Genomic DNA, 13,438 nt, shown 5'->3' with positions numbered 1-13,438 from the left:
GTTTCATTTCTCTGCCTATGAGTAACTAGCAGTTGTCACAAAGCTGATCACACATTATTCCATCACTAGGAATCAGGAAGTCTGAGGCCAGCACAAACACACATGTTTCACTTGCATTCCCATTACACCAGTGAGCATTCTGTAGAATGCTTTTCCTCCTGGAGGCACCTCATTTTACGTCATATTTGCTTAATTGTCAGGGACTGGGCAGAGGAGGAATAATGGAGACCACCTCCCCATCCTGACCCTTCCAGGGAGGAGGAAAAGGGAGACAGCATAGATTTACAGCAGGAGTTTTAGGGAGGTCACAGCTCAGAGGCAGATGAGGGGAAAAGTTGGGAAATCATGGGAAAGCCAGAACAACACCTGACTGACACGTCGTCATTAGAAAGCATTCCACACCCTCCATCTCCCAGAACCCAGCGAGTCTTAAAAGTAGGAGAGCAAAGAGCTCAAAGACAGAGGGCACCTAGCAGCACCCATAGAGGAGGTGATGAGAATGACGAATGAGGAAGTGGGAGAGACGGAGGGTGGAGATTCACTTGGGACAATGCCATTATCCAAGAGTAACAAACATGGTAGCCCTCGAACCAACAATTGAGTGAATGACAGTGAAGTGCCTTCTCCAATGTCTTGCTGTCATTTTGTGGACCTGTTTTCTGTTTCTTCTTCCTCTTCCTCTAATGACTTCTTCTGTGCTCCCCTCTTTCCAAAGAGTGCACATCTCCCATGATGCATTAAGCGAGAGATAGGGTGCCCTTTTGCAGCCCATTCATAAATATGCAGTAGTAAGACTCCCGCAATTCCTGTGATATGTAAACAAGATAGGACAGAATGGTTTGAATTTGGGACATTTGCTGGAGTTCACCTGTTGCTTCACTTATGCTCAGACTGTATAAAGGTAAAGGGACCCCTGACCATTAGGTCCAGTTGTGGCCGACTCTGGGGTTGTGGCACTCATCTCACTTTATTGGCTGAGGGAGCCGGCATACAGCTTCCGGGTCATGTGGCCAGCATGACTATGCCACTTCTGGTGAACCAGAGCAGCGCACGGAAACGCCGTTTACCTTCCTGCTGGAGCGGTACCTATTTATCTACTTGCACTTTGACGTGCTTTTGAACTGCTAGGTTGGCAGGAGCAGGGACCAAGCAACGGGAGCTCACCCCGTCATGGGGATTCGAACTGCCGACCTTCTGATCGGCAAGTCCTAGGCTCTGTGGTTTAACCCACAGCGCCATCCGCCTCTCAGACTATATAAAAAGGTAAAGAGACCCCTGACCATTAGGTCCAGTCGTGACCGACTCTGGGGTTGCGGCGCTCATCTCGCTTTATTGGCCAACGGATCTGGCGTACAGCTTCCAGGTCATGTGGCCAGCATGACTAAGCCACTTCTGGCGAACCAGAGCAGCACACAGAAACACTGTTTACCTTCCCGCTGGAGCGGTACCTATTTATCTAACTATATATATGCGTGTAAATAAAATCATACCACACCACAACCCTCTAATGATGACACTGAAAAGAAACAGAACTTGAGGAACAATGCACCCCTGAGGAGCTCACTACTTAGAAAATGGGGTGCTTGTATTAACAGTAATAATAATGGTGGTGACTGAAATGGATGAAAAGAAACAAGAAAAGCCATATGCAATATTCTCTGAGATTTCAGTGTGCATAGCATCTACAAAAATGTTTTTATTTCCAAAAACTACAAATCCCATTTTCTTCCCCCATGTGCATTCCTGTAATAGCTGCGAGTTTACACATGAACATAATGCAGCAGACTTTCCTGAATCCCTGTCCCAATCGATGATTTGTTTCTGTCTCCCTCCCCACACACTCCCAATTATTTTATTTCTAGACCTAAGGCGTACGACTCTGCAATCACCTGCAAGTGTTTTCGATTTTAGCTCTCCATCAAAAGGACCAAACACAACGCAAAGATGCCAATCCTAGAGAAAGCTGCGAAGAAGAAAGAGAAAGAAACTTGCAGCCAAGATGAGATGGTGAGCAACTGTCTCTAGAAAATAATGGGATGTTGAACAAGGGGCTGGGGGTGTGTGAAAGTGGTCGATGTGACCTTGTCATTTTTTGTGACAACTGAACACTCGGAAAATACACAAAAGGTGGCAATGAAAGATATAACATGCCAGGTTGCAGTGGGGGATGCCAGGGTGGAATGTATCAGAAAAATGAGTGTCAATTAAGAAGGTTTAATAAATCAATTCACCTATTTCATTTTAAATAAATATTAGGTTGGAGCTCAGTAATTTACATACAGTGACACTGCCCTTATAGGGAAGTCTTTTGAGACCTGGTGTTTGATCACATCTTGGGAAGAACAGACCAATTGGTTTCAAAATCTCCTTTTGGGTTCTGTTGTCAATCTTGAAGGCCCCAGGGTGTTTCATAAAGTTCCAAAAATCTTTCTCCTGGTAGTAGCCAGAATGGTGATTTCTAGAGGATGGAAATCACCCTCTCTTTGCAATGCTGGTATACTCACAACTGGTTCATAGCCCTTACTGACAAGCTTGATGTCTAATACAGTGTTGGCAAAGTGAGTGACTCAGAATGATGCTTTTGAGCAATGTGGCTTCACTTCATTTCCGCCCTGATCTGGCCACAGTGAGCCATGCAACGGTCAGCTCCAGGCTTGATTATTGTAACTCGCTCTACGCGGGGCTGCCCTTGAAACTGACCCAGAAACTCCAGCGGGTACAGAATGCCACGGCGAGGCTCCTTACGGGGTCCTTGCCATGGGATCACATTCATCCAGTGCTTTACCAGCTGCACTGGCTCCCGGTGGAGTACAGGGTCAGGTTTAAGGTGCTGGTTTTGACCTTTAAAGCCCTATGTGGCCTAGGACCTTCAGACCTACGGGACCGCCTCTCCTGGTATGCCCCGCAGAGGACCTTAAGGTCCACAAATAACAACATTTTGGAGGTCCCAAGCCGCAAGGTGGTTAGATTGGTCTCAACTAGGGCCAGGGACTTTTCAGTACTGGCCCCGACATGGTGGAATGCTCTGTCACAAGAGACTAGGGCCCTGCAAGACTTGACATCTTTCTGCAGGGCCTGCAAGACAAAGCTTTTCCGCCTGGCCTTTGGTTTAGACTCAGTCTGATCCTCATGTTTCCCTCCCCTTATGGTTTTGATTTATGGGCTACTATTAAAATGAGGCTGCATTTTAAATTGTATTTTAACCTGTATTTTAATAAACTGGTATTTGTTTGTTTGTTTGTTTGTTTGTTTGTTTTGGTTTTCCCCCCTATTATGTTTTATTGTAATTTTATTGCTGTTAGCCGCCCTGAGTCTGGCTCTGGCCGGGGAATAAATAAATAATTTTTTGTTGTTGTTATTGTTGTTGTTGTTGTTGTTAATAATGCTATAGTGAAAGGTACATAACCCCCAAATTCTCTTTTCATGAAGACACCTTTGTATGAAAGTAGCTGATACATAATGATGAATTGCATGACTAGGACATAAATTCTGACTGGACCTTGTGACAAGCATATATTTTGTAGCAGTCTACTCTGGTTTTTGCTTCCTGTACTCCCTTTGTAGCAGGTGTGCAAGATGTAAGGCTTGTCATTTCATTTGTACTTAGACCATTTCTTGTTCTGTTCTATTTCTTTCAGAGAACATTAATAAGATACCATTTTTAAAAAAATAAACTAAATCTCTGCCCTGTTCAGTACATCATTAATGCATACAGCTTGAAGTACTGTAGCAGATTTTGGAGACAGAAACGGTTGCATTGCTTTTTGCAATTCAAATTGTTACAAATTCTGCATTTAACTATTTAAGAGGGTAGGGGTTATACAACAGAGGCAAAAGATATGCACGTACCAGATAGGTTTGTCATGGGATCAGATTCCTGCATCTTTGAAATTTGCATAAGAGGAGGAATTTCGCTCACTCACTCCTTGAGTCACTCACTGCAACACCATAATGGAAGAAGATGCCCTGACCAAAATCCTTCCTTTGGTGCAATGACAACAAAGACATTAATCCTGTTCCATATGGAATATGACAGATCTCAAACACGTGTAACTGATAGTTGTGACAAAATTTCAAAGAGCTATCCAGTGTCTGATCAATCAATATCTTTTTTAAATAGGTGCTGCCCAAACTTCCAGTCCCACCACTGCAACAAACATTGCACATGTATCTTCACTGCATGAAACATTTGGTGTCAGAAGACCAATATAAGAAGACTAAGGCCATGGTGGATAGGTTTGAAGCTCCGGGAGGCCCAGGGGAGGTCCTTCAGCAAAAACTGCTAGAAAGACGAGAAAAAGTTGAGAACTGGGTAAGCCCAATGCTACTTTGTTCCAGATATCTTCATCAGATAGAATATGTAGAATAATCTAAAAATTCATGTTGCTTGCTTGTGTTACAGCCTCTCTCCTGCATCACCTCCCCTCTGGGATTGGTTCAAGTGGTAGGCATTGAAATATTTCAGCTACCCAAAAAAGCTGATACACAGTCAGAGAGAAAGTAACATGGTTGGGGTCCCACAGGGCCAAGAACCACAAGGTGCCCAGAGATGGAAGGAAGATAAAATTCCTACCAAAGAAGAATGGTTGACCAACTTGATGGATTACGCCGAACTGGCAAAAATGACTGGGAAAATCAGAAACCAGGAAGATAAAAACTTTAACAAGGAATGGGGAGAATTTATAATTTATCTTGGAGGACACTGTAAACAGTTAAAAACATTAGCAGGATTGTAACAACCCTTGTAATGTAACAAGAACTAAGGATATAACAGAGTTTTTTAAAAGAAAAATGGAGGAGAATATAAGATGCAGTGGAAAGAGTTCAACAAGAGAACCCACAGGGGGTGGAGGGAAGTTCAAGGATTTGGGGAATCCTATATCTTTGTGATGTAAACTCATATTTGAATGTAAACTTTAAGAGTGTGCGTGTGTGTGTGTGTGTGTGTGTGAGAGAGAGAGAGAGAGAGAGAGAGAGAGAGAGAGAGAGAAATGCAAGGTGTCATATATTGCTGGCAGGAAGGGCAAAGATGCTGGTGGTGAGAGCCACCAGAGAGGTGTGAGAGCCCGGAAGATGAGTGGGGTAACAGGACAGAGGCCAGATGGTTGAATGAAGTAGAACAAGACAGGTAATGGCCTACAAAGCAGTGACTAGAGGAGGCAGAGGCCTGAGAGAAAGAACAAAGGAGCCAAGAATTTCAAGAGAGAAAAGGTCAAAGAGAAATGTGCCCCTTGGGTAAATACAATTTTTAAAGATGGAAGAAGAAGAAGAACTTCACTATCTTAGTATGAATCAGAGCAGTGCAGGTGAAAGTTGTCCTAAAATTCTTGTTCCATGTCCTCCCTATTCCCCTCGCTGAAACAGTCCTAAAGAGCTGGCAATGCAAAAACAATGATTTCATTGTTCAAGACTAAAAGACACAAATAGCAATGAAGGTGTGCTATTAAAAAAACATATATAGGAAGAAGGATTGGAAGCCCAAGCTTACGGTATATTATGATACTTTTCAGCGGTGACAGTTATAGTACATGATAGCCAAGAGTAAAAAACAAAAAAAACCATTGTTAACTATAAAAATCAAAGCAAAACCATGGTTAACTATAGAAATCAAATCTCTACCATAGTAGCAGGCCAGTTTTTCTTCTCCACCTTAAAAAGGCTGCAACAGTTAAGGGTAAAATTCCAGTGGCTGATCATAAACCCGAGAGATTCTAATACAGAATTTGGCTTCTGCTCTTCTTCCTTAGGACTCCAGGGAATGTGGGGGAAGGACTTTTTCCCCCCCTTTCAGCATCTGTTCCTACAGCAATGAACAAAAGTCTCCAAGGAATTTTATTCCAGCAGATGCCTAGATTCAGAATTAAGCACACTAATAAGCACAGTAGACATGCCTTGTATTGCTCATATATATATAGTCATCTATAACCATTTTTTCTCCTTCTTGTAGGTTTTAAACTACTGGCTGGATGACATGTACCTTAACAACCGGTTGGCCCTTCCAGTCAATTCCAGCCCAGCAGTTATCTTTGCTCAGCAACAGTTCCAAGATGTGAATGACCAACTGAGGTAAGGTATCTGTAGATTACATGGGGGGGGCGGGGATGAACCATCCCTCCATCTACTATTGTGGCCAAATAGTACCATCTTTAAACCAGCCTTTGTGGTCTGGGCATGCAAAGGAAGAAGAATTAATACTTCTCTTATAAAATGGACTGTGTTCATTTGTTACTGGTATTGATTTGTAAGATATCAAGGTATTTACAAAATGTTGTAGATGTCGTTGATATGAATACACCTTTTCTTTAGTATTACAACATGGCTGTAAAAAACCTTTTACGAATTTAAAAATGGGTTCCAATGTAAGTACTTCTGCCTAACAGGGTTGATGTGGATCAAAGCCTGTGGCTTAGTTGGAAGGCGAAGCTTCTGTGTCTTGTCATGTGGAAACCAGAGGCCACGGGTCACGTTTTTCAAGGAAAATATATTCAGTGTCTTTGCTACTGTATGTGGACACAAAATGACAACATTCCTAGAAAACAGACTGTATGTGAAGCTTCTGTTCCTGCTTTATGGCATAGTTTGTTGCAGGGAAAGTATCTTCAGGGAGATCCTGCCCAATGAGAGATCAGCTTCTGCTTTGCGATAGTTACAACTCACTGAACTGCAGCAAAGCAAAGCATGTCGCCTGATCTGAGATGTCCATGTCACGAAGGGAAGGGCTCTTGTGTTCAGTTTAAAGCCTCGGTGGAACAGAGGGTGGGGATGTAGCGGGAGTGTGAAACGAAAGATATCCAGGAAAGTTATTCAGATTTTAAAGCCCTGTGTAAACAATGCCTAGTCCAATGCTGAAAAGTCAGATCCATTTGAAAGGCTGCCATTTTTCAGAAATGATCTGCAGCATTTTATGAGCACTATGAGCCCAGTCCTAGAACGTGTGTGGCGCTGTGGGTTAAACCACAGAGCCTAGGACTTGCCGATCAAAAGGTCGGAGGTTCGAATCCCTGCGATGGGGTGAGCTCCCATTGCTCGGTCCCAGCTCCTGCCAACCTAGCAGTTCGAAAGCAAGTCAAAGTGCAAGTAGATAAATAGGTACCGCTCCAGCAGGAAGGTAAACGGTGTTCCTGTGTGCTGCTCTGGTTTGCCAGAAGCAGCTTAGTCATGCTGGCCACATGACCCGGAAGCTGTACGCCGGCTCCCTCAGCCAATAAAGCGAGATGAGCGCCGCAACCCCAGAGTCGGCCATGACTGGACCTAATGGTTAGGGTCCCTTTATGATCCCAGTCCTAGACAAACTGGATGAGCCACTAATTTAGCTACAATGACACAAGTATTTCAAAATATCCACAAGGCTGGAGTAACATTGTACACTGTGACCCACTGTCACTACACCCTACTTTGTATTCAGAGACTGGTGCAACATATTTTTTAATATGTTCCCACGACCTGGGAACAAAAATGAAATATTGCGTTACACAAATATATTAAGTGAACCGATAAACAGTGACGTCACCTTTCACAATGCAGACCTAGGCTTCTTTTTCTGCTGAAAAGGGGATGGAATACATAAGATCGTCCCCTTCCAAACTGATTCTTGGCAAGTATTCTTGGCAAGAATGACACTACAATCATTTCTTGATTGGGCCCATCAGTGCTCACAATGGCATGCAGCCTCCTGAGAGATCCATATCTCTGAATTAGGCACAGTTTTGGAAACATCAGCACTTCGCAATCCATATATATGTAAAAAGATGGAAAATAAAAGATGAGAGAAAACGTGTTCCGCTAAATGGGTCAATCAAAAAGATCTCATTGGGGAATGAGACATGTGAAAGAAGACTAAAAGTAAAGTGTTGTGGGTAGAGATGTTCCCTTTTGTAATTCACCAACTTACAGGCCAAATGGATTCAAAGGAAAGTCCCAGAGGTTCATACTAGTACATGTAAATATGCATAGGATTACAGCCTTAATACTGCAAGGTGGTGAATAATACAGGAATATACCTTGTATGGGCACAGACCATTGGTCTATCAAGCTCTGCATTGCCTACTCCAGAATAGCCAAATGTGATGCCCCCAAGATACCACTGGATTCCAGCACCCATCATCACTAGTCATTGGCCATATTGACTGGGGCTGATGGGAATTGGAATATAACAAGATATGGAGGGCACCATTGTGTCTATCCCTGGTCTATGGTGTTTGAGGGCCTAACTACACATTATGCTAAATTTGCCAGCTGGAGCATGAGACGGCTGCTGAACTGTAGCCAGGTTCCTCCTTGCTGTTTGAAGTGTGTGCAAATGCTATTTTAAAATGTCAAGCCATATCTGGATGATCATAGTTTGTCCACCTCTGGCCTAGCTGTCGATCAGAATTACTCTGTTCTGCAATGGCAACGGACACAGACTTGGATAAACAACAACAGCAACACCCTATTCTAAATGCTGGCATGAACACATACTTCCTCTCCTGAAACTGAACAGCTTCATTGTGACCGCTGTTTTCTAGAAAACAGTGTTTTGCATCTCTCCAGTGGAGAGAGCCCATAAACAGTAAACTCTCATGAGCAGATGGGAAGCCTATCAACTAACAGGAGGAACCTTATAGCAGGAGGAAATGATAGGGCTGTTGTCTGGGTCTTAGGCAAAATTTGACCAGGGTATTGATTTCAATGACAAAGCTCTTTGGAGGTCTACTTCTGAGGACCAAACTAAATGCAATGAGGGCAGATGGGTTTCTGTTCACATCACCTCATTCACATATAAAGCAAGGAGCAAACAGAGTCATACTTAAGAATAAAGGAAATCTATTGGCAAGGCTGCTGCATCACTTTGGCGCTCATGGAGATGGTGAATTTGTGTTCCTGCTGTTCCATTTCATACTGCCAGTGGAGACTCAAATGACGACATGTTTCTCAATATAAACAGAAATACAGATAACCTTTTACCAAGAGTTGTGAATTTACCAATGGGCATATTCCTGTACACTAGCAGGAATGAGCCACAGAGTCTCAGACTTGGGAACTCTACCCCATCACTGCATGGACAAGAAGTACAGATACAGATACAGATACAAATACACACACACACACACACACACACACACCTACACACAATAAAACAAAATAACTCATTTTTAAAATGAGGGGGACGGGGGCCTAGGGTGCCAATAGGTGTCTGAGGACACCACATCGGAAATCTGAAACACGCCCAGTAACTGGTGTTTACCAGCTGGTAAAGGGTCAATTGTATCTGTTCTATATTTGTATTATTATTTGGACAATGCCACCCGATCTTCATCGCAGGGAATTCTTGTTCCTTCTGTCTTTGATTTTTACAGGTTTGCTGCCAATCTCATTTCTGGAGTTCTTGATTATAAAGCACTGCTGGACACGTAAGCAGCTTGGCTTTTGTGAATAGAATCGATGATTTCACTGGGAGCATAAACATAATCACATTCACAAAGCTGCAGGATCCGATTGCATCAGATAGTAGTTTAAGGTTACATGTACACTACCAGAGCAAACCTGTTTTTAAAAACTAGTTTGTCATCACTTCAGTAGTGTGCTGAAAGTCCTAACTCGGGAGTCATTTGACGGCTGGGCTCTAGACAGCTCAGTCCCAGAATGTGAAGTCTAGCATCACCTCTGGAATATCTTTTTGACAACAGGTCTCAGCCCTAGAATATATGAAAAGTATAAAGGCAAGCTTGACCGTGTGCATGTGCACAGTGCATTTCTGAGCATCTGAGCAATATCTGCCTGGCACTCCAAAGGCTACATATCCTAGAGTTCATTGGAGAGGAAGCCATGCCATGCAAACTAACCAGTCCTAGTGCAGAGACAATGGTGCGGTTATGTAATTTTAGAGTCTGCACTTATTGGTCGTACGGGTGGCCTCCTGCTTAAGATGGTAATATGCATTGCTTCCAAATGTGGTAAGCCAACCTTAGTGCATCTGTGGGGGCCCTCTGCTCATTTTGCTGAGCAAGACGCTAGATGTCTGCCAGAACGGCACCCTGATGACTGTAGACCATAGCTGCCAACGTTTCCCTTTTTTAAAGGGAAATTCCCTTATTCCGAATAGGATTCCTTGCAAGAAAAGGGAAAAGTTGACAGCTATGGTGTGGGCATTACCGAACTGAACCAAACGTCTGTCAGGTTAGCAACCTAACTTTAATATTATAAGTCTCCCTTGATAATGTGTGTGTGGAGTATAAATCTTGATAATAAATAAATGGGCCCAGCATAGCATCCTGAGTGGCTTTTCATTCCATTGCGGTTTCTGAATGTGTCTGATAAATGTTGGTCGTCCATTTGTGCAATTCAAAGCTTGTTACCTCAGCAGTGCTGCCAATTCAATAAAAGCGCATCAGCTCAACCCTGTTGTATGCAGCGTGCTTCTCATATAATTCCTGTGGTTTATGTACTGTGAGAGCTTCTTCTCTGCAATGATAAATGTGTCTGATGTGGCTGCTTCAGATCCATCCAATTAATCAATCCCCACCAGTCCAGATCACTGGCTGGCCATGTCTATTTTACAGAACACCTGTTTGAGAGATCTCCTTGCATCTTGGTCTTTCTAAGATGTCAATCCTTAAGAAGTAGTTGTACTGCGTTGGTTATTTCTTTTTTCAGCTGGGCTGCTCCAGTGGCCACTCTACTTGTAGAGGTGTAGATGTAGAGGTTCTTCTTATGAAACACTTGCCATGCAAAGACTCAGGCAGACCTTCCCTTTCTCCCCATAAAATACATGGGGGCAGGAGGCCACACCCTCGTGTATGACAACACATACATATTTTCACCTGTGTGATTAGAAGTTCAGGTGGAGTGTGTTAACAGAGAGGAGGTGGAAAAGGAATGTGTCCTTCTGTCCTTATGTTTTGCATACATTACCTTTTGCTTTTTCAACACTCGCCCACTGAATGCAAATACAGTTGCATCGTAAGTCATGTCAAGAATCATGAATTACAGCTTTGCTCTGGGAGCCCGTCTAGTTCCCATTGCCGTAATCTTATTGTTGTATGATTCTATTTGTGTTGTGTATCTAACCTAATTGTAAACAGACAAAGGACAGATTAGATTTCTCTTCCTTTCTGTCTACTTCTTTCTCTCTCTTTTTGTCTCTTTTGCTTTGTCTCTCTCGTTCTGTCCCTCCAGCCATGCTGTGCCTGTTGATTTTGCTCGTGGACAGCTGTCTGGTCATCCTCTCTGTATGAAGCAATACTATGGACTCTTTTCTTCCTATCGTCTTCCAGGACATACCAAAGATACCCTTGTGGCCCAGAAAAGCAATATCATGCCTGAACCGGAACATATCATTGTTGCTTGTAACAATCAGGTGTGTGGATATTCATTGGATGCAGTTTTTTCAAAACTTGAGCCCGCTTCATTTTGCTATGAAATTGACTAAGCAAGGGGAGGGGGTGCTGGTTTGCATTCTAACTGAGAACCAAAAATGTACCACAGATGAATTCTCCCTTGAGTTCTTTCTGTGGGTGGGTTTCTACAATTGGCCACTATAAAGCTGTAAGCCTAAACATACTTACTTGGGAGTAGAGATGGGAAGGCCTGGGGAAAAATGGGGGGAAACCTGGTTTTTTCCCCAGGCCTTCCCATCTCTACTTGGGAGTAAGTCCCACTAAGCTCCATCACATTTCACTTCTGTAGTTTATCTATTAAAGACTACAATAATCACCAGCACCATTTGTTTGAAAAGAAAAATCTGGGGATGGGGTAAAGGTAAAGGTAAAGGTACCCCTGCCCGAACGGGCCAGTCTTGACAGACTCTGGGGTTTGTGTGCCCATCTCACTCAAGAGGCCGGGGGCCAGCGCTGTCCGGAGACACTTCCGGGTCACGTGGCCAGCGTGACAAAGCTGCATCTGGCGAGCCAGCGCAGCACACGGAACGCCATTTACCTTCCCGCTGGTAAGCGGTACCTATTTATCTACTTGCACCCGGGGGTGCTTTCGAACTGCTAGGTTGGCAGGCGCTGGGACCGAGCAGCGGGAGCGCACCCCGCCGCGGGGATTCGAACTGCCGACCTTTCGATCGGCAAGCCCTAGGCGCTGAGGCTTTAACCCACACCAAAATGATACAAGACAGAAGAGCAAGTAATGAACGAAGTGAAAGATTTTTAGAATGATGGTCTTTACTTATTATATTCTGGAATGATAATTTCTAGGACATTTACCCATGCAGAGTAGTCTTCGCTTTGACATACTATCTTCCCATGAACAAGGTGTAGTTTTTTGATGTGGGGAGGTTGAGAAGGAAAGGGATAAAGCTTTGTCAGTGGTACCCTGGTTCAAAGTCATTTTGAATCATGCAGGATCATTTTTACTAAAATTGTGTGTTCCCGCTATTGCTTTGCCCTTTCTTTTAACTGCTCCCCCCACCCCTCTCTCTCCCCAGTTTTTTGTTTTGGACGTTGTCATTAATTTTCGCCGTCTCAGTGAGGGGGATCTGTTTACTCAGTTGCGGAAGATAGCCAAAATGTCAGAGAATGAAGAAGAGAGGCTTCCTCCAATTGGTCTCCTGACATCTGATGGAAGAACAGAGTGGGCTGAAGCCAGGACAATCCTTGTTGAAGGTTAGCAAGTGGCAACCAAATTGCCTCTCTTGTCATTCACCCTGTTCCCCCCATCTTCTCTGCTCATCATGTCTCTAGATGGGACAGTGACCAGCTTCTCATAAACAGCAAACAAGGTGGCAAAACTGTTTCTCTGCTGTGCCACTTCAAACTGCAGGTGAAAGGACCCCACAACAGAATGCTTCTCCATTACATCTTAATAATAATAATAATAATAATAATAATAATAATAATAAATTTTATTTATATCCCACCCTCGCCAGCCGAAGCCGGCCTCAGGGCAGCTAACAACAATAAAATAATACAACATTCTAAAATCATTTCATTATAAAATTAATTCAAATCAAATTGATGGCAATCATTGGGCTAGAGTTCTGTGAAGATTGCCAAAGGAGGGAGTAATAATAATAATAATAATAATAAATAAATAAATAAATAAATAAATAATAGAACTACATATCAGAGAGGAGGATTCTAGCTAAACTTTTCTCATGGCATGCCAGATGTCCTGCCCCCCATGCAGAGTTTTTATTTTTGGCATTGAAGAACATTTAATCTGGTAAGTCTACACCTGTAACCTAAAATGGCACAGCACAGAATAGAGATGGGTGAGGAATTTGAATCAATTGCATCTAAAGGCAAACCTACCTAATTTGCACTTTCCGAAACTCTGCACCTACTCAAACACAACCATCCTTTGACATTTGCACTTTTCTGAATTTTGCAATGTAGTCCTCCAGCCAAATAATGAGCAAAAAAAAATGCATATACTAGGATAAAGTGTTCATTTAAATGCATATATTATTGAAAAGAACATACCAAAAATACATTATAGTAGGGGGAATTGT

At 43.1% G+C, this 13,438-nt stretch overlaps 1 protein-coding gene across 1 annotated transcript in view; it reads left to right on the top strand.

Moving 5' to 3' along the window:
• The window catches only part of CHAT (choline O-acetyltransferase), a 48,230-nt gene that overhangs the window by 8,968 nt on the left and 25,824 nt on the right, over positions 1–13,438 (top strand). Inside the window, exons 2-7 of the mRNA XM_082222414.1 lie at positions 1,863–2,007; positions 4,121–4,312; positions 5,948–6,066; positions 9,339–9,392; positions 11,158–11,338; positions 12,413–12,590. Of these exons, the coding sequence (XP_082078540.1) occupies positions 1,945–2,007; positions 4,121–4,312; positions 5,948–6,066; positions 9,339–9,392; positions 11,158–11,338; positions 12,413–12,590 (787 nt within the window). The 5' untranslated portion in view covers positions 1,863–1,944. The remainder of the gene's footprint in view (positions 1–1,862; positions 2,008–4,120; positions 4,313–5,947; positions 6,067–9,338; positions 9,393–11,157; positions 11,339–12,412; positions 12,591–13,438) is intronic.

The sequence above is a fragment of the Podarcis vaucheri genome (assembly GCF_965113315.1).
Source record: "Podarcis vaucheri genome assembly, chromosome: 5".
In the NCBI taxonomy this organism is placed as follows: domain Eukaryota; kingdom Metazoa; phylum Chordata; class Lepidosauria; order Squamata; family Lacertidae; genus Podarcis; species Podarcis vaucheri.
Note: the sequence above shows the minus strand (reverse complement) of the source record. Positions and strands in the feature narration are given on the sequence as shown.